General features: G+C 45.5%; 1 protein-coding gene across 6 annotated transcripts in view; it reads left to right on the top strand.

Annotated features, from left to right (window-relative positions):
- The window catches only part of Tnfrsf19 (TNF receptor superfamily member 19), an 87,961-nt gene extending 62,263 nt beyond the window's left edge, over nt 1–25,698 (top strand). For 3 of the 6 annotated variants that reach the window (XM_075949098.1, XM_075949099.1, XM_075949097.1), the window contains exons 6-10: nt 16,487–16,651; nt 17,661–17,786; nt 18,563–18,665; nt 19,822–20,203; nt 23,092–25,698. In XM_075949098.1, the coding sequence (XP_075805213.1) occupies nt 16,487–16,651; nt 17,661–17,786; nt 18,563–18,665; nt 19,822–20,203; nt 23,092–23,100 (785 nt within the window). In that variant the 3' untranslated portion in view covers nt 23,101–25,698. Of the gene's footprint in view, nt 1–16,486; nt 16,652–17,660; nt 17,787–18,562; nt 18,666–19,821; nt 20,204–20,341; nt 20,467–23,091 lie in introns of those variants that run through there. The other 3 variants (XM_075949095.1, XM_075949094.1, XM_075949093.1) reach the window with 1 other exon arrangement.
- Nucleotides 25,699–27,506: the final 1,808 nt, after the last annotated feature.

Raw genomic sequence — 27,506 nt, 5'->3', positions numbered from 1 at the left:
TAGTCACCAGGAATGGAATTGTTTGAAAGGATTAGAAGGATTAAGGGATGTGGTCTTGTTGGAATGGGTATGACCTTGTTGCAGGAAGAATGTCACTGGGGGGTTGTCTTTGAGGTTTCAAAAGCCCAAGCCAGACGCTCCCTCCCCTTTGCCTACTTCCTGGGGATGTCAAGTTCTCAGCTCCTCTCCCGCACCATGCCGGCCTGCCATCCTCCCTGCCATGGTGATATTAAAGTCTGACACTGTAAGTCAGGCCCCGATTAATCAATTCCTTTTAGGAGAGTTGCCCTGGTCACAGTGTGCCTTCAGAGCCCCAGACCGGTGACGAAGACACCAGTGGACAGTCGTGCACAGAGGAGCAGCTTCCTGACTGAGAATCAACACACAGATAGAAAAGGGCACGTGTACTTGTGCACAACTTCCTAATCCCCCTCCCCCATTTTGAGCTTCAGACATGCTTCAAGGCAGCTTTGTGCTGAGCCAGCAGGGCAGTTCTCTGCTCTGCACCCAAGATTAGATGAATGGGGTCATGACATGTCATTGAGACTTATCTTGGCTACAGTGCAGTCTCTCCGGAGCTGCTGCGGGCTGTGTGGAAACAGTCACGAGTGGAGGAAGGCCTCCCGAGAACAGCGCCATGGTTTCAGCTGCAGACACAGCTGCAACAGTTTCTGTAGCTAGCACAATTTCCTCAGAACATCCCGGAAGAGTTCCAGCTATTGTCCCATCACCAAGGGTCAAAGAAGTGGCTGCTGGATTGACAGCTCCCCAATCAAGGCCACTAGGTACAAGGGAAGGGTCAGCTGTCTGTCAAATGACCGGGCGAGTTGGCCATAAAGGCTTCGGTCATTGAAAGGAGGAACATCAAAGGCAGCTACCAGAAAGGTCACGTGGCGAGGCTCAGCCGAACCTCACAGTGCAGAGGCCCTGGCCAGATGCCTGCAGGGAGACCCGAGCCCCTCTGAGCTCGTGCTCCCCACTCCCTTGATTACTATAATGTACCCATCCTTGATTGACAGCTTAAGTCTCTCCAGCTGAAATTAAAAGGTAAAGCCGAGGAGAGAAGGAAACCGTTGGGTAAAGTACCCTTGCTGCTGGATGTTGTTTTCATGCGTTGGCTATCCTTGAAGTTATATGTGCTTCTGTGGGCCAGGGAATTGTCCAGACCTTTTCTCTGCATGTTTTTCCCCTTCCCTCCCAAGTACAACAGTTTCTCTCCCTGTCTTTAACCCAGTGTGTCAGAGATGTGTGGCTAACCATTCTCAGTCCCACCTGCGACCGAATTAACTTGCCCACAAAGAGAATTATCATGCGCTTCATTTTACTGCTGGCTACCTCTGCACACTTGACCAGTGAAGTTCATCTGACGGATACTCGTTTACGGGATATGGTTTTTTTCTCTGCCTTCTTTCAGACTCGTGTCCGTCGGTCCTGATCCATTTCCTTTCATATCCGTTCTACATATGATTTAAATACTGTCATTTTTGCTTAATGTTTACATTTCTATTTATTTGTGGTTAATTCTTTCAAACCATTAAAAGGCAACCCTCTAACAAATCTAGATAGCCGATCTGCCAGATGCTAGCTTGTATCTGTGGTATTTGAGTCTCGTTTGACCTCTAGTCCACTGTGACTGGCTGAGCCTGGGAACTTGACGCAAAAGCAGGTTACAGTCACTCTACACGTCAGGTTAGGTTGTGGTTCACTATTACAGTGACATTAGGTCACACTGTACAAGTCATGGCCTCAGTGAAACTAGGGGAGGAAAATCTCTTCTAGTTTGTTCTGTTTATTGAGTACATCTCTACACTTTGGGAAAGGATCAGAAAGCTCATGTAGAAACTATACCCACATGTAACACCGTCATTCACACCAAATCCTCTGTGTTTCAAGTAAAGTAAGAACATCCGTCAGTTTCTTGTCACTGTTGCAAAATACCTGGCAAAAGGAGCTGAAAGGGGGAAAGCCCCTGTCCTTCCCTCAGTGTGGGGACAGCAGAGTAGCAGGAAGTCCACGTCCATCTGAGTGGAAAAGGCGTGGTGACAGGAAGTCCACATCCATCTGAGTGGGGAGGACGTGGTGACAGGAAGTCCTCGTCCATCAGTGTGGGGAAGGCATGGTGACAGGAAGTCCACGTTCATCAGAGTAGGCAAGGCGTAGTGACAGGAAGCCCATGTCCATCAGAGTGGGGAGGGCATGGTGACAGGAAGTCCTCGACCATCAATGTGGGGAAGGCGTGGTGACAGGAAGTCCACTTCCATCTGAGTGGGGAAGGTGTGTTGACAGGAAGCCCACATCCATCTGAGTGGGGAGGACGTGGTGACAGGTGCATGAGACACTGTTCACATTATGTCTGCCTTCGGGAAGCAGACAAATGAATTCTACTTCTCTACTCTCTGTCCTCCTTTTGTTAAGTCTAAGATCCCAGCCTGTGGGATACCATGTCTACACTCAGCCTGTGGGATACCATGTCTACACTCAGCCTGTGGGTAACCATGTCTACACTCAGCCTGTGGGATACCATGTCTACACTCAGCCTGTGGGATACCATGGCCACACTCAGCCTGTGGGATACCATGTCTACACTCAGCCTGTGGGATACCATGTCTACACTCAGCCTGTGGGATACCATGTCTACACTCAGCCTGTGGGTAACCATGTCTACACTCAGCCTGTGGGATACCATGGCCACACTCAGCCTGTGGGATACAATGGCCACACTCAGCCTGTGGGATACCATGTCTACACTCAGCCTGTGGGATACCATGTCTACACTCAGCCTGTGGGATACCATGGCCACACTCAGCCTGTGGGATACCATGTCTACACTCAGCCTGTGGGATACAATGGCCACACTCAGCCTGTGGGATACCATGTCTACACTCAGCCTGTGGGATACCATGTCTACACTCAGCCTGTGGGATACCATGTCTACACTCAGCCTGTGGGATACCATGTCTACACTCAGCCTGTGGGATACCATGTCTACACTCAGCCTGTGGGATACCATGTCTACACTCAGCCTGTGGGATACCATGGCCACACTCAGCCTGTGGGATACCATGGCCACACTCAGCCTGTGGGATACCATGGCCACACTCAGCCTGTGGGATACCATGTCTACACTCAGCCTGTGGGATACCATGTCTACACTCAGCCTGTGGGATACCATGTCTACACTCAGCCTGTGGGATACCATGTCTACACTCAGCCTGTGGGATACCATGTCTACACTCAGCCTGTGGGATACCATGTCTACACTCAGCCTGTGGGATACCATGTCTACACTCAGCCTGTGGGATACAATGGCCACACTCAGCCTGTGGGATACCATGTCTACACTCAGCCTGTGGGATACCATGGCCACATTCAGGGAGGATTTTTCCACCTCAGTTCAGCCTCTCTGGAAACATCGTCATAGATGTACCCCGGGAGCATGTGTCTCAGGTGACTCTCCATCCTGTCAAGCTGACAGGGAAGAATAGCCTTCCCAGCAAGAGTTGGTAGCTTGCTTCCCTTGAATGAGACGTTTCACCCTCAGGGTTACCTTGAAGATTTGGCGGGTGGCCCTCACAGAGCTTGTCTGCACTAACTCTGTAACTGAGGTAAATTCAAGTGCTCTGTTAGCCTGTCAAATTAGTTGTAGCCTTATCATTTCCATTCAAATAATTCTTAAAGATTGATTAGTTTGCTAAGTGTTATAAAGTATCATTTGATGTCACTGGATAACTTCGGTAAAGTTATTTGTAGTAGTGTCTATATTGTTTACAGAAAAGAAAAGTCAACCTTCAGAGCAAACACTCTGACTTGTTTCTACCGTTAGTTTTGCTTCTTAGTTTCCCAGGGCTTTGGAGGTGTGAGGACCCAAGCACAGACAATCCCTGCAGCCCATTCTGTCAATTCCTGGATGTAGTCGACGGCCTTGCTTCATTTGATCTCACTCTCTGTGTGAGTTGTGTTCCCTATATAGGTAGTTTCATTGAGTTTAAAGGAACCACAGTCATCAAAGAACATAATAATTACAGTGTCCAGTTCTAAATACTGAGGAGAATGCATGGCGATCTTATGGAGATACTGCCTGTGTTGGGAACCGTGCTGGTCCCTTGAGGGTAATGTCTCCCTAGGATCCAGAGTCTAGGTGCTCACAAAAACCCTACTAGCCACTGCTACTTCTTGATTTCATTAGTAAGGAAACCGAGTCACGAGGTTACCATTTTCTGGTGATAACACAGGTAGACAATAACAACGTTAAGGTTCAAATACAGAACTTAGTTACAAAACCCTTAGCCCTTAAAGTGTACAGCACACACCAGGAAAATTTAAAGGCAAAAAAGGTGGCAAGGCTGAAGGAGTAAAGGTCAGCTGATGTCACACATGGACCAATGGAAGGAGACTTCCAGATAAATCCCATAGCTTTTGTCCAACTCCTGGTTATATACATGTCTGTAAGGTACCATGCGGTGCTTTGACTTGTGTCTGTTGGGGCCATCTAAATTGTACAGAAATTTTCCTCTGTGTTTTCTCGGGAGCAAATGCTCACCTTGATTAACAAGCAGCACTTCGCATGTTCACAAAATCTGCCCCCCAAATCCCCTCAGTCATTGTATCGGCCTTTGGGGGTACACACATTTGCTAGTTTTCTTCCTTAGTAAAGCCAGGTGCTATGAGCACAGCTTTAAGATGAGTTTGGAGTCTTCGCTCCTCCAACCTGCTTGTTCTAGATAAACCATGTGCATTTATCTAGAAAGCCATTGAAGGCACTTTATACATCAATTCTAATGAAAACGATGGCTCTTTATAGTTAAAATACTGACAGTTTTCCTTTAACCCTTTGTTTCCCTACAGTGCCCTAGCTAGTTCAGTACTAGCTACACACCTTGTTTCTCTCTGCATTTAAGCAAAAATATGAGCGCAGAGCTAAGGTTTCCAGCTGAAACCTGCTAGGGTAAATCTTCAGTCAAAGTAGCTTTTCTCGTAACAGCCTGCTGCCTTAAGAGAACCAGGGAAACACTCCGATGCGCATAAGTGCGTGGCTTGGACCCTTCCCTTCTAGAATCCCGAAGACAGAAAAGCGATAAGGAAAATCATCCTTGAACGTCTGCAGTAAACTATCTCTTAAGATGTTTTTTAGGAGAGAGTAGAGTTTATTACCAATAAATATGTACAACTATTTTTTTTTCTCAAATAAAAATAAAAGAAGGGCCTGCAAGGTGGGTCAGTAGGTAAAGGTAAAGATACATGCTACCAAGTCTGACAGCTTGAGTTTGACTCCCAGAGCCCCTAGCAGAGAGAGGAAGCCAGCTCCCACGGGCTGCTCTCAGACCTGTGTGAGTGCGCAATGGTATGCATGCACCCTCCAAAAATAACAATAACTTAAAGCATAGACACTTAATCAGCCTCTATCACATAACAATGAGATGGAGAAGGCCCACTGGTGTCTTTGAAGTATATGGAGCATTCCCTTCGTTTCAGGATCTGCCTGTGACCTTACTTTTGCCTACACTGTTTTTGCCTTTCTACGTAATGCAATACAGAAACCCAATTGGGAAATGCAGATGCAAAGCTGCACTTGGAGGGAGTGCCCTGCTCAAAAATAAAATACTGAAGAATCCATCACTGGCTTGACTGTTAAAACAAAGTCAGCTTGGAGCCATCAGGACCCTGCCTCAGGTTCCTGACATCTAAAGCCCAGGTGAAGAAAGCAGTGCCGACCAGAGGAACTGGGATGGACAAGCAGGCTCTGGACTTCCGTGTCTGTAAACACTGCACTCCTTCTCGTGGGAGATGCTCCGGTGTGACTTCTCTGCTTTTGAGGGGCACTTAGTTCAGAAGCAAAGCTGGGTGAGAACAGTGCTGGGCGCGGACTGGAAACAGCCCTGAGAGTGTTTGACAACAGTGGTCTGGCAGGGTGAAGTTTGCTTCCGCTTCATGCCCTCAGCTGTCTGTCCTAGGTACAGGCTCAGAAGCTTGGCTGGCCAAGTCTCAGCTGCTAGTAAGCAGTGATGTCAACACACACACACACACACACACACACACACACACACACACACACGCACACATCCCAGACAGACAGACTGAATGATTTCTTAGGGACAACATGCAAATTCTTCTATAACCCCTTTGTTGTCATTCACTTGAAAACTGGTGCTTTTTTCTGGTTAAACTAGCTTTACAGATACGGATGGAGATAAGTATTACAAATTTCCACATAAGTGTTGTGATATAAGTTTGCTTCCAAATCATGTTTCAGTTCCCTGTGTTCAGGTGCACCAAGTCATCCCCCTGGGTTGCCATTTGGTGGGGACTGCAATCAAATCTGGTATCAATGAATTGTCTGGTCCTCTGAACAATAACAAGTCTCCTGATCTCCAAATGTTGGATGTCTTCCTGTGTACTTTGTGCTCTTAAGTGGTTTTTTCTTTTTAATGATATTTTATAGTCTTCATTGTTCAAACATCGGCGCCATCAGGGCTCTGCCTCAGGTCCCCATGGAAGGAGCAGTGTGGTTCTAAGTGCTTTAGTCTTTTTGATGACTTGCAAACAGAATTGCTCTTTCCTTTTTCTTTCTTTCTGTTTGGTTTGTTTTTAACAGGAACACTCTGTGCCTAACAGACATCTACATGCCTCCCAAGTGCTGGGATTAAAGGCAAGCACCACCACACTTGGCCTTCATATATATATATTGGTTCATTGCTAACACTGTAAGATATAACTGACTTTGCTTATTTATCTGTATTGTGCAAATCTGTTGAATTCTTTTGTTCTTTCCCATCATTTTCAGTAATGCTTGTGGTTTTCTGTATACAGACATGTCATTTGCAAACAGAGATGGTTTTCCTTCTTCCTTACAGTTTGGAGACTAGTTAGTTAGTTAACTTGGCTAGTATGCAAGGTAGAAATGGTAACAGTAGACACTCTTAACTGCTTAGGTTTTGAAGAACTCTGTTTTCCTTCCCATAAACAATGTTAGCTGTGCGATGCCCTGAGTGGTTTCTAACATCTTGAGGAGGATTCTTCTTGCTTCTTTGTTTTTATCAGAAAAAGAGGCTGTATTTGGTCAAGTGATTTTTTTTCTTGGCTTTATTGAGATTATCCTGTAGTTCTTTTTTTCTTCTTCATTTTATTCTTATATTGATTGATTCATTGAGTAGTTGATTAATTAATCAGTTAGCTAGATGACATCTGTGATTAACCCTTGCCTTCATGAAACAAATCCTCCTTGTTGAGTCTACGGGTCTGCAATTGTTCATAGTGTTCTTGTAAAACATTTTGTTTCACTTCCTGATCTTAATAGTTTTAGACTGTTGTCCTTTTCCCTAGCCAATTTTTTAACTACTGTTTTGTTCTATTGATAATGTTTTTTTCCCCTAGTCTATTTCTTTGCTCTCAGCTCTAATTCTTACTTTATATCTAAAGTTTTAGAATGAAAGATTATGAATTGTTGATTTTCTCTCTCTCTCTCTCTCTCTCTCTCTCTCTCTCTCTCTCTATATATATATATATATATATATATATATATATAATTGATTTTTATTGAGCTCTACATTTTTCTCTGCTCCCCTCCCTGCCTCTCTCCTCCCCTTCAACCCTCTTCCAAGGTGCCTCTGACTCAATTTACTCAGGAGATCTTGTCTTTTTCTACTTTCCTTGTAGATTACATCCATGTATGTCTCCCTTAGTGTCCTCATTGTTGTCTAGGTTCACTGGGATTATGATTTGTGGGCTGATTTTCTTATGAGTGAGAATATATGATAATTGTCTTTCTGGGCCTGGGTTACCTCACTTAGTATGATGTTTTCTAGCTTCACTAATTTGCCTGAAAAATTCAAGATGTCGTTAGTTTTTTTCTGCTGTGTAGTACTCCATTGTGTAAATGTACCACATTTTCCTTATCCATTTTTTGGTCAAGGGGCATTTAGGTTGTTTCCATGTTCTGGCTATGACAAACAATGCTGCTATGAACATAGTTGAGCACATGTCCTTGTGGCACGATTGTGCATCCTTTGGGTATATACCCAAAAGTGGTATTGCTGGGTCTTGAGGAAGGTGGAACAATTCTATAAGACTTTAAACTAAGAATGAATACCAATACTCCTCAAATTATTTCACACAAGAAACAGAAGGAACATTGCCAAACTCTTTAAGAGGGTATGATTACCCTGATACCCAAACTACAGAAAGACATTACTAAGAAAGAGAATTACAGACCAATCTCACTCATGAACATTGATGCAAAAATACGAAATAAAATACTGGCAAATCAAATATATGTTACTTGACCTTTTTCCTTTGTAACTCTTAATATTCCTTCTTTACTCTGTATGTTTAATGTTTTGATTATTATGTGGCAAAGGACTTTTTTTTTATTCAGTCTATTTGGTGTTCAGCGTACAGATACAAAAGTCTGTACGCTTTTGTATCTTGATAGGCATATCTTTCTTTAGGTTGGGAAATTTTTCTTCTATGATTTTGTTAAGTGTATTTTCTGTGCTTTTGAGTTGAACTTCTCTTTTTCTTCTATAACTATTATTCTTAGGTTTGGTCTTTTCATGGTGTCCCATTTTTCTGGATATTTTGTGTTAAGCTTTTGTTAAATTTAATGTTTTCTTTGACTGGTGAGTCTATTTCCTCTGTTATATCTTCAGTGCTTGGGATTCTCTCTTCCATCTTTTTGTATTCTGCTGTTCATGCTTGCGTTTGTGGTTCCTTATCATTTTCTCATGATCTCTGTTTCTATAATTCCCTCAGATTGTGTTTTCTTTATTGTCTCTATTTCAATTTTCAAGTCTTGAATAGTCTTTCATATATAGTTGCTTTTTCTTGGTTTTCTTTAAGGGATTTGCTGATGTCTTCCAATTTTTTGTTTGTCTTTTCCTCCATTTCTTTGAGGGAATTTCTCATTTCCTCTTTAAGATTCTCAAACATTCCCTTGACGTTATTTTTTAGGTCATTTTCTTCTGCTTCATCTATATTTGGCTGTTCAAGACTTGCTGTTGTAGGGTCTCTAGATTTTATTGGTATCGTGTTGCTCTTTGTGGTGTTGCATGTGTTCTTTCCTTGTCTACTCATCTTTTCCTCTAATAGGTGTGGTTGGGGCTGTCTGTGACTCTGGTGATTAATCTTCTAGGTGCCAGTGGATCCAAGGCTCAGATGGTTGCTCCTCCTGGTACAGTCAGTGTCACGGTTTTAGTTACTCTTTTGGTCACTCCATGTTCCTGAAGTTGCTCAGCACTCCTGGGATTTGCTCTGCTCAGTGGAGTTTGCTGTCTCAGGCCTGCTCTTGTCTAAGTTGCTGGCTCAGACCTGTTCCTATAAATATCCCTGGTCTGGATCTGCCCCTGTGGAAGTCCCTGGCTTGGGATTGGTCCTGCAAAGGTCTCTAGCTCTAATCTTCTCCCTCAGAGGTCTCAGACTAGGGTGCACCTGGATCACAGAGGACCTGGCTCAGGCCTACTCCCTCAGAGGTCCCAGACTCACACCCAGACCTGCAGGGATCCTGACTCAGTTCTACCCCCTTGAAGGTCCCAGCGGTCTCTGGCTCTGGCCTGCTCACTCAGCAGTTGCTCCTGTGGCCTTTGCTGTCTCAGGTCTCCCCCAGCCTAGGTCACGGGCCCAGTCATGCTTCCGCAAATGACCCTGGTCTGGATCTGCTCCTGCTCCCATGGAGCTCACTGTCCCCCTTTTTCTCTCTTTTTAAAACTCAGTCATTTATCACTTTAAATAGTATAGCTTTTGCCATATTCTACAAATTTTGGTAAATTGTATTCTGATTCATCTCAAATTGTTTTCTAATTTCCTTGCCATTTTCTTCTATGTCTTGTCTATTTATAAACATGTTAACATACCAGACATTTGCAGAATTTTCCATTTTCTTTCTTCCATGATCTCTAATTTTATTCCACTGTGTTTGGAAGATATTTTGCACAGTTTCGGACATTTCAGACTTGTCGTCACCCCGTTTGTGGCTGTCTCATATGTCCTGGAGCCTGTTGACCCCTGTATTGCCAAGCACCTTCCACTCTCTTTATAGGTAGAGACCATTCCTCATAGAAGTTAGTAAATTCCCACATGAGCTAGCTCTACCCAGCTGCCTTGACATATTTCCTTCAACCCCTGGTCTCATTCTCGTTCAGAAAGTATTTTTGACTGATTTATTCAGATAAGCTTAGTTACTATGACTTCAGTAATGGATGTTTCAAGAACATGTGGACCAATCGGAGTGTATGCTTGTGGAAAGTTTTAAGATAGATTGAAAAAGCTTGTGTTTAAGTGCTCACGGCAGCATTACCTAAAGTAGTTAGCTACGAGGGTCAACACAAAGATCATCAAACGAATGAACCAACCTATTATGATATATCAGGTCAGTGAAATACTAGTCAGCCATTAAGAAGGAGTGGATTCTGATGCATCTAACCCTATAGATGAACCTTGGAAATATTGTTAAGTAACAGAAGCCAGACACAATGGCCACAGACCATCATGTAATTCCATTTAAGCAGAAATACATGGAATAGTTGTTTTGATAACAACGGAAAGCAGCTTAATGCTTGCCAAGGTCTGGGTGAGGAAGTGCTTGCTTAGAAATGGGAATTTGGGAGTATGTTGGTGATGAATATGTTTTGGAATTTGCCATGATCTCTACATAACATGGTGAATATACTCAGTGTCTTTGCCGCAGAACCTTGTGCTTCTGTGGTTACAGTGAGAAAGCGAGGGCCAGTGAGCTGGTTCAGTAGAAAAAGGTGCTTGCTGCCAAGCCTGGACCAGAGCTCTGAGTTCCCTCCCCAAGACCCACATGGTAGGAGAGGACTGACCCCTAAGTTGTCCTCTTGCGTCCACATGCATGACATGGCATTCATGCTCAGACACAGCACACACAGAGGCAATAAGGGAAAGGTGAAAAAAATTAAGTCAAAGAAAATAAATGTTTGCACGGTTTCAGTTAAAATAGAATCATATCACTTCCCTCCTTTCCCTTCCTCCCGCCAGAAAAATCCATTTCTAAAATATAAATATGGCTATAGATAGAAAAACAAACATAAAAAGTTTATTCTGAAATAATGTTTTTATCAGTTACTATAAAAATAAGGATCAAAGTCTAGAATGAAGAAAATGTGAATGACTATGGCTTACGTTCATCCATCGTCAGAATGCTCGGTATGAAGCTGATAAAAACCCAGCTGTTTTGTTCACTGGCAAACCGTGGCACATCTGGACTTCATATGCTGAACATTATCGTGAATATTTTCCCCAGCTTAGATGAACAAGATAAAGCCTTTGCTCTGGGGCTGTGCTCCTCTCCCACTAAAACAGCCAGGGTCCTTTGTTAGCGGGTTTTCTTATCACTAAAGAGCGTGGCTAGAAATCACCATCACCAGGTTCTAATTGTGCTAAACCTCTGTTCAACTCGGAGTTTGGTGCTGATGGTGCTGGAAAGTCACAAGAGCAGTGGAATGAACCATAGCTTATTCGAAGCATATCTAATAGTAAAATGGATAAAATAGCCTATTGAGAAACGTTGTGAGATGTCTGAATTGCACTCACATTCCAGAGTTATGAATAGAATTGCCCATGCCGAAACGTGGTCATCAGCAAGGAAGAGTACTGACGCTTCCTACCGTGCCACAGTTTGCAGAGAGATCATCTCACACAGGACCAGCCCAGATTAGTATCTTCATGTCCTAACACTGTTAGAAACGTATAAGGAACTAGGAAGATCCTGAAAGTAATAGCCCAGACCCAAAGCATCTCTAGTTCATCCATTGCTGTTCTTTCCCACTGTGGCAGCAATACTGATCGGATTATGTAGTGTGTGCTCTGAACGTTGCAGTTTAGGAATAACACTAGAAGCCATGTGTTGTTTCTCATTTTAATAAAATTCAGTAGCCTCTTCATTCTTAGGGATAAAGTGAGTTGAACTTGAGAAGCCATGGTATTAGGTCAAACCACGATGCATATGTTAGCTGCTTAGAATTTATCTGCCTGTACAGAACTTGAGCCAATAATCCCTTACACTGCAGTTTGCATATATGTTTTATTCTAAGTGGCTGTGAAGAATTTAATGTAATGTAAAAACACTTGCACGGGCTAGGCATGGAGGGAAGGATTGCCATGTGAAATGCTGTCTACAAAAGCAGCAAACTTGAGGCACAGAGTTTAGATCCCCAGAACCATAGAGACACTGGGTGGATGTGGCCGTCCACCTGCAGTTTCATACTGGAAAGGGGGAGACAAGGGATCCCTGGAACAAGCCGGCTAGCTAGACTAGCCATAAGAATGAGTTCGGAGAGACCTTGCCTCAGTGAACAAGGTGGAAAGCAATCCAGGAAGACTTCTTCAGTACTCACACATATGCACATGCATGTACATGTGTGTGCACACACAGGTATATGCACATAAAAATGTTCACACACACACATATATATATAAATGTATGCATGTATACCACGTTCATGTGGAAAAGGAAGAAAAAGGCTTAAGTTTAATAATCTGCAAAACCTAGGTCTAAATATCTACCCAGCTTACTGATTATTTACATGGAAAAAAGTTTGTGAATATTTATGGCTTCCTTAAGTGTGAAACCCTTACTGTGGAGCATTATGCTAGCACTTAGAAAGAGGTCAGGGGCTGAACAGGTGCTGTTAGCTGGAAGGGTCTTGATGGGAACTTGGGAAATGCCTTGCAGAAGATGATCGTGGGCTCTCATTAGCAGCTCTCTAGACCATCTTGCCATTTCTTCCCTCCCCCTGACCTGCTGCGATAGAGTCGGGATAAGGAGATGTTAATTTGCTCGTTTGAATAAAACAGAGTGAATGGGTTATTGGTTCCCTAAATAATGATCTTGGCACCAGATTTGCTTTGGTTGGATGGAAGACATGACTTGTGGGCATTTCTTGTAGATCATCTGTCATTTTCTGTGAGTTATTAGGATAGAATTTGGCATCCCCCTCTCCGTGACCTCATGAGTTGTCATTACAAGGGGATATTGGGCTCTTGCTGCGTGTTCATTCTGTGGATAAGGTCATGATCTTCAGGGTTTGCATACTGATCAAACCCACAGTCCTTGCTCTGTCTCCCTGTAACGGCGGCAATGAAGCCGTTCTCTGTAAATATAACAAAGGCTATAACCGAAGCTGCTCTTTGCAGGAGCTGTTTCCATCTGCCCTGCCACCACACAGGAGGTTCTCAGCAAACAATCTCATCTCGTTGACCTACAAGGCCCCCTAGAGCCAATGCTCTGGAGTACTCAGCAAATAATCAGCTGGCGTGTCTTCAGCAAATACTCCTTTGCTCTGCTGTTCATCAAAAAGCAGGGGTGTGCCAGAATCCCTTGGAGTCAATACCAATAAATAGTAAACAAGCTTAACAAGAGCCATTGCCTTGTGTTGTATAAGGGATGTAACTAGCTCGGGAGGAGGCCAACCTGCTGTACTGAAAAGGCCCAAAACTATGTCTGTCAAAGTAAAACAGAAGTTTTGCGCCAGCCCAGCCAGTTGGGCCAGGGAGCATTTCCGCTGGGTGAGTTCAGAGGACAGCTTCCCACCCTGGTGCTGGGCCAGCCTTACTGGAATGCCTCACCCATTGGGTGGCCTGCTTTCCCCACTTCCAGTTCGCAGATCACAGTGGAGGGAGATCTGGAGAATGATTTGTCCATGAACTGATATGATCCACATATCTCAGTTCCCACCCAACCACCTCCCCAGTGATTTGTGATACCTAGCGGCAAAGGAGGCTAGAACCGTGGCCTCTTTCCAAGCCAGCCTAAACTGCAGTAGAATAACAATGAGCCGATGTGAAGTGTATGGATTGTGGGGTGACAGTAGTGTCACAGAGGAAAAGAAAGCAGGGGGGTTGGGGTGAAACCCTGGAGATGGCTAGAGCAGCTTTAGTTCAGTGAACAGCATCACCCAGCAAATGACAGCTGGGGGAATGGTCTGCATGGCCGGGTGGGAAGAGCAAACAGAGGCCATGGCAGATAGGGAAGATTTGGGAGACGTAATAGTCACTTTGCTCATTGCTCTGACCCAGTGCCTCACAAAATGCAACTTAAGGGATGCAGTGTTTATGTAGGTTCATGGCAGGGGGTACAGTCAATCATGGTGCAGAAGGCGTGGCAGTGGACCAGCTCCTGACAGCGGTGGCGTGAGGCTGCTTATTCACATCTCAGTGAACCAGGAAGAGAAAGGGATGCTGATGCTCAAGTGGCTTTCTCCTTTACCCTTTTCGACCCCAGCACATGGGATGGTATTGCCCACCATCAGGGTGGGTCTTCCTCAGTCTTCTCACAGGCAAACCCATGGTTGCGCCTCACTGATGCCCTAGGTATTTCTTAATTCAGAAACAAGATGACAGTTCAAATTAGCCATCACATGAGAAACGGATTTTCTTTTAGGAGCCTGTCTGGGCCTGTTGAGCTCTGATGTACCTCCTACCCATGGAGACAACTAGCAACCATGGCTCATGTGAATTTGGGGTGTGGGCCATATGAACCTGGGGCTCAGAAAAAGCAGCGCAGAAGTCAGAGCCATGGGATTTAGTGAACTTCTTCACCTAGGTCTATAGGGTAAAGGCCAAGTTCCTCTCCATGGGAAACAAGCAGGCCACAAGGTGACCACAGTATTCCCTACAGTCCAGATGCCCAGTATCTGATCGAGTCCACATTCCTTGTTGGAATGCCAAGTCCCTCAACTTCAGAGGGGTTCAGAGTCTGCAGAACAAGCCCCTCTTTGACCTACCCTGGAGGAAACATACTCAGGAAGGAGAAAGGGTTGTTAATGCCAGAATGCAAAATGGAGGAATTTCCTGGATTTTTGACCTCAGTTCCCTCCTTTCCAGCCAGCCCTGACTGAGAAAGACCCTTTATTTGGAAGATTTTCTTGGTTGAAGGAAAGAACTTTTGTTTTTAAAAATAAAGTATAAGGAAGCATGAGAGATACAGACAGGGTGGTGTAGAGAAAGGAGACTTAGGAGGGTAGGAGGCCCAGGCTGGGTCCAGGCATGAGCTTGGTTCTTCCAGCAGCTGGCTCTGCCTGTCTGTGGCCACTCCTCCTCCTCACTGAGCTCTTTCCAGGCTCAGCCATCTCTGTCAAACACCTTCTCTTCCTTCCTCAGTAATATCCAAGCATCGTTTGGTGTCCGTGACTGACTGCCACACCCATTCCCCATTCTTAGAAACTGCTTTGCAGATTCCAAGGTCCCATTTTTCCCCATCGCTCTGCAACCGTGTCACCCCAATGAGGCTGATCGGGCTGAACTGCTTGTGTGAAACCAGTTTCTGTGAGGAGTGGGCTGATTTGCCCAAGACTTGGGATGACTGTTTCTCTTAACAGAAGAGAGCTGGCCTTTGCACAAATAGAACAGGCTGCATTTCATCTAAGTCTGCCTATTAATTTGTCTAATTCCTCACAGGTATTCAATGTGTTTGGTGTTCTTAGGGTGGGGCATGCTGCTGGGGGACATAGCATGTCTTTGATAGCTATGGATTGGTCCCGTCTGGCAGCGGGGCAATACTTTGGCTGCTTAGATTGGTCATTTGAGGAGTCCTCAGCCATATCTTAGCCACAGCTTAAGAGAGAAATCCTTCCATGTAGCTAATGAAACCTCTTCCACTCCATTTTTTTTTCTCTTGGACTTTGAAGTAAAAAAAAAATGTAAGAAAATGGGCTTTTTAAAACAGGAATTTGTATGAAGGAGTTTGGGGACTGTTGTGAGGACCAGCTGATACTGAGTGTCGGGTTCCATGGCTTCTGTAACTTCTAGACTGTGTCAGTACTGCTGTGAAAAATGAGGGAAGCCGACAGCCATACCATTCCCACAGAAGGGAAGATGCGGTGGACTTACAGCTGGGCTTCTTCTCCATGAACTGCCTCTTGCAATAGATGACACACAGGATGAGCAGGGCTAGCAGCACCGTGGCCAGGGCGCTGCAGATGACAGCAGCCAGGGCTGTGTCCCGAGGGCTCGAGGCTGTGGTGAGGCTGTGAGCATCACCTTAGGTAATCCATACAGACCGACATGGAGAGCTCTCTGAATGGTTACTGAACCCATACTGTGTGTTGAAGGCTGTGTTCCCCAGTGTTATGGGGCGGTGGGTGGCATACGGGACACTTGGGGATACAAGGTGCAGGTGGAACATGAAAGAGGGTGGGGTACTTGAATACCTTCAGACCTCTCAAGTTGGTTTTCTCCCCTTTTATTTCTATCGCGTCAAAGCAATTGCTGGGGATATATCCACCCGCTTCAGTGTGTTACATCCAGCCTGCAACCCACAGGCTGGGCATAGCCAAGAACAGCTATGAATGGGATCCAGCAAACAAACAAACAAAACCCATAAACTTGCTTAGTGACCAGATTACACAGTTCTGGAACGGGACCTTGGTGGGTGACAACGCAGTGTCACGATGAGATAAGGTTGGACGTGCCTGGAAGCCTTCCGAGTCCATGCTTGCACAGGGTGTGCTGACCTGTCCCTTCCTGTCCCTTTCAGGCACCAGCAAGGTGAACCTTGTGAAGATCTCATCCACAGCCTCGAGCCCTCGGGACACAGCCCTGGCTGCTGTCATCTGCAGCGCCCTGGCCACGGTGCTGCTAGCCCTGCTCATCCTGTGTGTCATCTACTGCAAGAGGCAGTTCATGGAGAAGAAGCCCAGCTGTAAGTCCACCGCGTCTTCCCCATCTTACTGCAAACTGGGTTTGTGAGCATTGTCATGCAAGAGTCCACAAGAGACCTGGGTAAGACAAGTGTCACCCGCTACTTAGGATCCAAGGCATAGGAAAACAGGCCTCTGCAGGATTTGGGGGCCGCATACGGATGCTGACCAGGCTGTGATGTACCCAGGCTACAAGGCAAAAATCAAAAATTATCTATACCCCACATTCTTAGCAAGTTATTTTAAACTGTGTATGCCTCTGTATAAGAAGAAATAGGAAGCCCCCAATTTACCATCGTTCAGCTTAACAAGTTTTTTATGTTACGGAGGTCTGATAGCATATCTGCTAAGCCATCTGCTCCTCACTTTGAGCCCATATGCAGTAAATTACATGGGCACTGTTATAAAACAGGCTGGGCTGTAGCTTGGCAATAGAGTGCTTGCCTAACATGTGCAAGGCTCTGGGGTTTAATCCCCTGCACACACAGAATGTGGAGACCAGAGGCTGGAGAGATGGCTCCGTGGGTAAGAGCACTGGCTGCTCTCGTCAAAGAAGGTACCATTCCCAGCATCCACAAGGCAGCTTGCGGGAGTCTGCAAGTCTAGTTCCAGGGCATCTGATGTCCTCTCCTCACCCCCATGGGCACCAGGCATGCATGTGGTGCACAGACAGACATGCAAGCAAAGCACCCTTATGCACAATAAAATAAAAGTAGTTTCGAGTGTGTATGTGCATGTTTGTGTGGATGGATAATGGCATAGGCTTTGCACTAATTGATTTTGCCCACTGTAGGCTAGCAGAAGTTTGTGATTAAGTTATTCTAGACCAAGCACCAATGTTTGGAAAATTGGCAAACAGAGTGTCTTCATTTTACAGTCAGTGTCTTGGGGTAAGCAGAAGTATATAGAATAATAGTGTTGACTCACACACACACACACACACACACACAAATACAAACTGCCAGGCTTCTTACGGAGAAGTGTTAACTATGGGTGTCTCCTTTCCCCTAGGGTCTCTGCGGTCACAGGACATTCAGTACAACGGCTCTGAGCTGTCATGTTTTGACCAGCCTCGGCTCCGCCACTGTGCCCACAGAGCATGCTGTCAGTGTCACCGGGACTCAGCCCAGACATATGGTGAGCTGGGCCACCAAGGGCCCGGAGGAGGCAGGAGTGCGGAATGGGACTGCAAACAGGGCATTGCCAAGTCCCGCTCTTGCTCTTCAGAACGGGTGGCAGTGGGTCACGGGTTGATTTTCCAGTCATAGCTGACCCGTGTCAGGACTCTCCTCTGCCCCACATTGGTCTGGGTGCCTCAGGTCTCTCTAGTATTAAGAAAACAGGAGTCTCCACAGAACTCAGGACTGTGTTAGCAGCTGTGTAGGCAACTCGGCCATCTCATTGGGAGTCGGTTTCACTTACAGTCACTTCTGGTGTCAATCTGGCCCAGGAGCCCTCTCAAGTGTCCTCAGTTTCTAGTTTGTCTGGGTATAGTGCCTATGACAATATCAAGTCATCTCTTAGACACTATTATCTGTTCTAAGGTACTCATACTCCAGGCTGGTTGGACTGGCCTCTTGGAATCGTCCACTGTCTCTCTGTAATGCTGCAAGATGGACTATCTCAGTCCTGTATGTCACACATAGAATGAGACTGTTTCACCCTTATCCCCCCTCCCACCTTCCTGACGGGTTTCATTGTGCAGCCCAGGCTGGCCTAAATCCTCTGACCTGCTCCAGCCGTGACGCCCATGCCCAGTTGTGCCTCTGTATCTGAGGTTTGCCTCCCTCCTCCTGCTAAGTAGTCACCCGCATGGGATCTGTCACCTTCCCAAGGGGGCCCAGGCTTAGCTGGTGTGGACAGGAAGGTTCAGGAGGAAAGCCCTGGGCCTCATGCTTTTCTGTCTTTCCCAGGGCCTGTTCACCTGATTCCGTCCTTGTGCTGTGAGGAGGCCCGCAGCTCTGCTCGTGCAGCCCTTGGCTGTGGGCTGCATTCTACCGCCACCCTTCAGGAGAGGTAACTGCTCCTCTAGTCAACGGTGTCATGCTCCTGTTTGCGTATGTGTATCCTCCTGGTGTAGCAGCTGTGTGGGAGACTGTACAGATCTACTTCCTAAGCACTACCAGCGACTCCCGACTTCTGGGAACCCGAGGGGAGAGCTTCCCCTCAGGGGTTGCAGGGCCTGAGGGTGGCGATAACCTGTACTATTTTCGGGTGCCTTTCTCCCCACCTGCTTTCTTTGTGTCTTACATTCATGTTCATGACATTTCTCTATTTCCACAAAATTTTGTTTTAAAGCATATCTGCGTGTTTCTCTGTGTGAGTGTGTACACACAGTGCTGGTGCCCCAGAGGCCCATCACGTCACATCCTCCTGGGGCTGGGGTTACAGGTGCCTGTGGGTCTCCCGATGTGGATGCTGGGAACTGAGCTCAGGTCCTCAGAGGCAGTGCGCACATGTGCTTACTGCTGAGTCGTCTCTCCAGCCTCTTCTGCCCCTGACATTTCTGTTAGGTCAATATCTCACTGGCGCACTGATCTAGAATAATAATCCAGAGAGCTCGGTTAAGACCTAAGAAAGTGCAGGTATTAGACATTGGATATGCTTGTATTAATTAGAAATACATACAAAATTGTTGTAGGAGCTGCGGGCTTCGTTCCTGCTGCCCCAGCTTTCGGCCGCCTGGCTAGCTTATGCCCTAAAATAATTACACGGAAACTGTATTCTTTTAAACACTGCTTGGCCCATTTCTATTAATGTGTGTAGCACCACAAGGTGCGCTTACCAGGAAGATTCTAGCCTACGTCCATCCTGGGTCGGAGCTTCATCGAGTCTGCCCTGGGGAGCAGTGGCAGCGGCATCTGAGCTCACTTCCTCTTCCTCCCAGCATTCTGTTCTGTTTACTCCACCCACCTATGTTTTAACCTATCAGGCCAAGCAGTTTCTTTATTTAATTAACCAATGACCTTCCTCCATCACAAAATCACTTTTAAGATCAATGGAGTAGCTGCAGTTGCCACACTGAGGGAAATTTAAAGCAATAGTTAGCCCTGGAATTCTCGGCCTGTTGGTATTGCAGCCTTAGAGCCGAAATTATAGCTGAAATGCTGTTCTGTGCTAGTGGTTTCTGTCAGCTACACAATACTCACAGACCTTCCGGGTGTGTGTTCAGAAACACAGCTTCAGTGGCGGATGCAATGCCAGCTTTCTTCGGGTCTGTCTCCCGGTCCATGTGCGGCGAGTTTTCTGACGGCTGGCCTCTGATGCGGAATCCTCTGGGCGACGGCTCTCTTTGTGACTCTTACCCTGAACTCACTGGAGAAGATATTAACTCCCTCCATCCAGAAAATGAAAGCTCAATATCTCTGGATTCCAGTGGTGGGCAGGATCTGGCTGGGACAGCGGCTGCAGATTCTTCTGGAAACTTCACAGAAACTACTGACTCACCTAGAGTCCGGGAGCAGCCCCTAGCTCGAGATGTTCAAAGGACTCCAAGCCAAGGAAGTTGGGAAGGCAGCGGCAACCTGAACCTAGGCACACCTACGCCCTTCCAGGTAAGACAGTGATGGGTTTCAGAGTGAACTTGGCCATGGCCTGTGCTAGCCTGCAGGGGTCCAAACTCTGTTCCCGCTGTGAAACCTGGGGAAGTAGATGAGCAATAGCTGTAATTTCTTATTTCTCGTGCGTTACAGACGACTGTTCGACAGTGAATCTCAAGTCTTTTTTCCTAACCAACAGAAGCATTTTATGAATGCACGAAGGGCACTCACGCCTTAACTTGTCTTCTTACATCTGACGGCAGCGTTGGAGAGCTTCCTGACGGGGAGCTGGCCAGTGATGGAGGCGTCTGGCCGTCCGCCCCCATCTTCGCTGTTGTCAAGCGATAGATAGTCTTAGGCTTGACATTCCCGAGCATTTTTTCTGAGATCTCGAACTCCTCTTTCCCTGCTGTACACTCGGCCACTGTCACCTGCTTGATTGCGTTGATTCACTGTTGAGTCTGGTCAGAAGCGGACAGGTGGTGGTGACCCGGGACCAAGCGCGTGCAAAGGATCTCCCTGCACAGACGTTTCAAATCAGGTTCAGTGTCGGGGAGGTCAGGAGCAGAGGAGAGTAGATGTGGGGGCTTCCTGAAGCCACAAAGCAGGGAAGGTCTCAGGAGACCTGGCCCTCCCTCTGCGTTCTCATCTGGGAGAGGATGTTACCTGGGCTAACTTGGCCTTCACGTTCATCAACACTTCCTTAAATGCATTGCTAGCAGAAATGGCGGTGAGAGCTCTGTGTAGCCAGGAGAGACTGCTTGCTGGTCTGATTTTGATCCATCCCATAATTTGCATACCACTGATGGCAAAGGCTAAGAAAGAACTTGAGAATTTCCCTAGTTGTGCAGAAACTTGATAGCTGCTGAGTAAAACTTAAGCGCCGAGGAAAGGAAGCTGCGCAGAGCGGAGACCAAGCCCCATGTCTGCCTAAGGAATGGCAGAGTACAGTACTCCACGGAATGGGTCCTGCCCAATAGCACCAAAGCCATCCACCCAACACCCTGTCGAGCTTCTCCTAGACACCCTGTATTCTCTGCAGAATAAGGGCAGTTGGCCTGTAACTGATTCATAGGTGCTACTTTATGTCAACTTGACACAGCAATGGTTGTTTTAGAAGAGGAAACCTTAATTGAGTAAAACCCCCTGTGGATTCTCGGTGATTCAAGAAAGCAGGCTGATGAAGCCATTAGCAAACCAAAACCTGCATTTCTTGATTGATGATTGGTATGGGAAGGCCCAGCCACCCTGGCTGATGGCCGTAGGTTCTATAAGAAAGCAGACTGAGCAAGCCTGCTCCAAGGCAGTAAGCAGCACTCCTCCATGGCCTCTGCATCAGTTCCTGCCTCCAAAGTTCCTGTACCATATGAGTTCCTGTCCTGACTTCCCTGGATGATGTACTTACCACAAGCTGTTGGTCATAGTGTTTCATCACAGCAATAAAAACCCACAGAAGAATCTTGCAAGAAAAGGGAATCACCTTTCCTCTCTGTTTTATAGTGCACAAAGAAGCAGGGTGTGGTTATTACACATCTATAATGTAAGCACTTGGAGATAGAGACAGGAGACACAGGAATTTAAGGTCATCTTTGGCTACATAGCGAATTTGAGGCCAGCCTGCGCTACACGAGCTCCTGTCTCAAGAAACCATGTTCGCATGCATACTTAGTTTCTATATAAACTGATGTCTTAGTTAGCGTTTCCATTGCTGTGACAAATGAGAGCATCTATAAAACACTGCTGCCCCAGTGGCTCAGGGAACATTGCAGAAGAGGGGTGGAAAGACTGTCAGGGCTGGAGGACCAGAGTTTACTGTGAGACTGTGTCCAGACGCATCAGAAGCTACACCCATAAGATCTCACCACCGTGACTGCCCAAACACGAGAAGAACAAGGAGGCCACCAGTGAGCGTGTCAAACCACATGGGGAGAAACCTGTGCACTGCAGGCAACCAAGGAAAGCTGGGAGTGGGAAAGGTGGTCGGTCCTCAGTGCACCAACTGATTGTCCAGTGCCAAACGGTCAGCCCTGAAAACATACATACGAATAGCATTATATGGACTCAACAGGTTCTATTTAGGAAAATGTATGTGTATACAAATGCATATGTGGTCTCCGCTTTCTGAATATGATAAAATGAGGGTGGCTTGCTTCCTGCAGTGAAGTCAGCATCAGTTGGTCAACATATTTGGTAGAAATTGTTTCCCAGTGTTCAAACAGACTTCAGACCCTCTGGTTTCTAGATAGTCTCTTTACCTAGAAATGTTTTCCTTAGGTTTTCCTATGTTGCCAATGCAAATTAGTGATGAACACATTGCTAAGGGGCAGTGCATGAAAACAAGGTTCTAGGCCCTTCCAGCGGCATTCAGCTGGTCGATGCCTGGTCCCCTTTAAAGGGAGGCTATACTTTCTGTAATGCAACCCCTTGCAGAGGGTAATCATCTTAAGAAGACTGTCTATTCCAGGGGGACCATTAAGAGCCATCCCAGTCCCTCTGTCTTTGCAAACATCCACCTGGAGTGGAAGACTGAGTCTCTGTGACTAAGGTGACAGATAGGGTGGCAGTGTTCACTTGCCACCTTCGTTTCTGGAGGTCATGAATGACTTACCTACCGTCCTGAAACAGTGCCTGCAAATGTTTGAATGAGGTTGATGAGCAAAAAAAAAAAAAATGTTTTTATGTCATTGTGATTAATATGGTTACATTGTCATTTTTCAAACACATACCGGTAATTGTGTTGTTGCAAAACTGCCCCTACTTCCTCAGAGGACGCGGTATGGGATGCTTGAGTGTGTGAGACATCTCAGTAGCTATGCACAGTCAGTTCTAGAACGACCATACGGCAGCTTTAACGGAGAAGACACCATTTTCTTCAAGCCTTTCCTCTGTTGTTGTTGTTGTAGGATGCCTGAAGGCCGTCAGCCTGAAGTGGAGGTGTGGGTCTGGACACGCCTGTGTTGAGGCTTACAGACTGAGCAGTCTTGACCTCCAAGGCTTCTGGAAGCAATAATAAAACTGAATCAAACTGGCAGCATTTCCAGCCTTTCAACCAGTTGCTTCTGAGCCAGCCCAGCTGTAAGCTGAAGCCCCAGCGAGAAGCAGAGGAGAGACTGTAGGCGGCCTCAGGACCCGCGCTTCCTCCCCAAACAAGAACCTCAGCTGAGGGCGATTTGAAGGGCCGATGGGTGGAATGTGCTGCCTGCGAAACGGTGGGCACGGCAGGACTCAGCCTGGCTCCGACTTACGTTATGGTGAATGTGGTTTCACAAGACCCAGAGTATAAAGCTGCATAGACATTCTCTTACAGAAATAGCCCACTACCCTACGAAGAAGCTATGGCAGATTCCCTTCTTAGATTTTAGGTAGAGCTCTGGGGATTTCTATTGGAAAAACGTTACTTTCTCATCGGCAGTATGCTACACAAGTGGTTTGAAGGGGCTTTGTAGCCCTGCCTCAGTCGTGGTTTGGTGAAGTTGACTGGCCTGTCTGTTACAAGCAGCTCTTTTGGCCTCTTCCTCATGAGTGTGTGACGCAGCTGACAGGAGAGGAGGCCCGGCTTCTGGATGTGTCTGTGAGTGTGGTTAGAATGCGGCACAAGGGGACGACGGGAAAAGGGCACTACCCTACTGCTCAGACCACCTACTATGCACACCTGAAGACTGGCTGTGCGTGCTAGGACTGGTGACTGTGGAAACGCGTGTTAGGTCTACACTGTGCAGAGCTTCCAAGGCCCAGATTCTTATATAGAAAGGAGATATTTATAAACATAGCAATCTGTGACCTGCACCTGAGCTCATACAAAAGGCTTCGGCACACCCAGTGTGCTACTGAAGGGTCCTTCAGTGAGAATCCAGTGCATATTAGAACCAGGCGTGGAAAAGTGTGGTTGGCAGACAGTTTGGGGGAACAGGCTCTCTGGTGCCATGAATCTAACCAAGCTTTTGTAATACTCATGGTGTTCTTATGTGGAGGTGTTCTGTAAGGTGTTCCATCTTCTTCCATGATGGCATTTGCCTCCCAGAACAGTCTCTAAGGTTAAGGAAGAACTAGGGCGAGTTTTTCTCTTCAAATCTTTTGCCCTATGGCTTCCTTGAGCAGGATTTACTTTGTTTCCAGTTTGAATTTACATCATCAGATCTGACCTCTGCCTCTCACCCCTTCGCTGTTGCGCTCTCTGTTGCATTCATGCTTTAAACGGAGCCAGCTCTGTGAGCATCAGTAGATAGAATGCACTAGCAGATCCGTTCTGAAGATGCCCTGCTTAAATCAGGCTCCTTTCCCTGACACAAAAGCCAAACATTGAGATGCTGTTTTCCTAGATGTTTTTTATCTTCTGTCTCTCCCCATGGTTTTTTCTCTTTGTGAGACATGAGTAAAATTTAACAAGCCCTCTTTCTCTGGCCTCTGTCTATTCATGATTATAGCCTTTGATGTGTGTCTTCAGGCTTGTCCATATCTATTGCTTCTCATGACATCTGTTCTTTCACCAGATGTAGGAAGAACATAAGAGTGTTTCATGATAGTCCACATCTGCTTTCATGTCCACGTGGTGCCCAGTCATAACCGATTGGTATTTTGTTTGTGTGTCCCCAATCATTGTGAGATAAAATATTGGGATTTAACCAGCAGACTTCCATGAGGATGCAATCCGAGCTCCCCAGAGTGGCCTCCTCATAAAGCACATGTGGGCGCCATTGTTTGCAACCCAATCATCTGTGTTATGACAGAGGGATGATCAAAGTCAGCGGGGTTGTGTTCCTTTATGTAACCTGAATATATTTTCCACATGCTGAGCCCTGATGGACTTCAAAGACAGACACTGCCAAGGAAAGCCAGACTGATTGGAAGTGAGACATTGGCCCTGAATCCCGAAACATCGCTCTCAATCAAAAGAGAAATGCTGCGGGTTAAATATTGATTTCATTTGATACTGTGCTTGGAAGATCCTGGATTATCATCAAAAAGGAGACTTCTCCCACTGGCCACTCTAGAAACATGCAATAGTTGTTTTTATACTCTATAAACAAGAGGGGAAAGCTGCAACCTGCACTCATGTTATTGGAACATCTTACAAGGCTGTTTACATAGGAGCTGGAGCGCTATGGTCAGAAACTGGTATAGAGAGGCATCCAGGCATAGGGGGCACCAGCGCCACCTTTCACGTGGCAAAAGCAAGGACAAGATGGAGACAAGGATTCTTGGATAAGTCAGGGCAAGTCATGTGTTTTCTATTTTGAATATATAGAATATATTTTGAATTGCGGGGTTTTTTACTTTAAGTTACTGCTGCTGTTACTTAGGATAAATACTGCTGTCTATGTTGGAAGAAAAAGAACAGAAAAGGACAAGAAACAATCATTGCTTTTAAGATACTTTGTATCAGTTTAGATTTTATCACGACTGTTTTATATACTGGAATTTATAAATTGTAAGTTATCGCTTTCCAATACAAGCCTTTTTTTAATGCTTCTTAAGTTGTGAATAAAATTGATACTTGTCATTCTTAGTTACATATGAAGTCAGAATGATTTTGTGGTTGTAATTATATTTTACTTACTTCAAAAATTCATCCGAGTATAATAAATCATGAACAGTGATGCACAAGTCACAGTGAGGGCACACACAGTCAGTGTGAGGGCACATAAGTCATTGTGAAGGTCACAAGGAGTCTCATGAAGGCTACACAGCCTCTTTGTGAAAGCACACAAAGTCATTGCTTGGATCATAGAGAGTCATTGTTAAGGTCACAAAGAGTCGTTGTAGAGGTTATACAGTCATTGTAAAGGTCACACAGTCATTGTGAGAACACCCAAAGTCCTTGTGAAGATACGCAGTCATTGGAAAGATCACACAGAGTCAAGGTCATATAGAGATATAGTGATAGTTACACAGTCACTGTGAAGTCAGACATAATCATTCTTAGGGAATATGAACTCATTATGAGGTCACACAATGTCATTGTGAGGCCACACAGAGTCATTGTGAAGTCAAACAAAGTCATTGTCAAAGTCACAATCAGTCAAATTTTATTGTGAGAGTATGGTATGATAAAGATCACAAAGAGTCATTGTGAGGGTGCATAGCCTCATTTTGAAGGCATGGAAATCATTGTGAAGTCACAAAGACTCATTGTGAAGGTCATACATAGTCACTGTGAATATTACATATTGTCATTATAATGGTGAACAAAGTCATTGTGAAGATAACACAGTGTCTGAAAAAGAACACAATGCAATTTTGTGAATTACAGAGTCATTGTAAGGACACACATACTCATTGCCTGTCTGTTCACACATAGTCATTGTGAGGGCACATAAAATCATTGTGAGCATCACAATAACTCACTGTGCGTCTCACACAAAGTCACTGTTAAGGTCATACAGAAAGCATGTGCATGACATGAAGAGTTATGATGACACGGTTCATTTGAGGGAATGACAACATCATTAACAGGAAATGACAAGGTCATTATGAGACCACACAAAGTCCTTGTGTGGGCATAGAGGATCATTATGAGGGCACAGAAGTCACTGAAGGTACATGATGTTATTGTAAAACTCACAAAGTGTCATTGTGAGTAGCACATACAGTCATTCTGAAGAGTATACAAGTCATTTGAAGATCACACAATGTCATTGTATCACAAAGAGTCATTGTGAGGCTCACACAGAATCAATGTGGTGGCACACAAAGCCATTGTGAAGGTCACACTGAGGCTCTGTGAAAGCACAGTCATTAGGAGGGCACATAAATTATGGTAAAGACACATTGATTGTGAAGTTAATGCAAACTCCCAGCGAGGGCACTCTGAGTCATTGTGAGGATATAAAAGTTACTGTGAGGGCACATAAGTGATTTGAAATGCTCAGAGTAATTGTGAAAGTCACAGAGTAAGTATGAGGGCACACACAGTAATTGTAAGGTCGCACACAGTCATTTTGAGTACACAGAGAATCATTGTAAGGGGACACAAACTCATTGTGTCACTCAAGAACTCATGAAGGACAGAGATTCACTGTGAAAGCACACAAAAATTACTGTGAAGGTCACACACAATCATAGTTGGGGCACACAAGTCATTGTGAAGATAAAAAAGTGTCATGATGTCACATATATTCATTATAAGGACACATGAAGTCACTGTGATGGCACAAAACATCATTGCGAAAGGCTCGCAACATCATTGTAAGGGTCACAAAGAGTCATTGTCATGAGACCATGAAGTCATTAATGAGGGCATGTAAGTCGTTGTGAGGATCACAAAATGTCATTCAATACCACACAGATTGTGATGATGTAATTACTGAAGGCACACAGA

Source organism: Microtus pennsylvanicus, chromosome 15 (assembly GCF_037038515.1).
Source record: "Microtus pennsylvanicus isolate mMicPen1 chromosome 15, mMicPen1.hap1, whole genome shotgun sequence".
Taxonomy (NCBI): domain Eukaryota; kingdom Metazoa; phylum Chordata; class Mammalia; order Rodentia; family Cricetidae; genus Microtus; species Microtus pennsylvanicus.
This window is presented reverse-complemented; position numbering and strand designations above follow the sequence as displayed.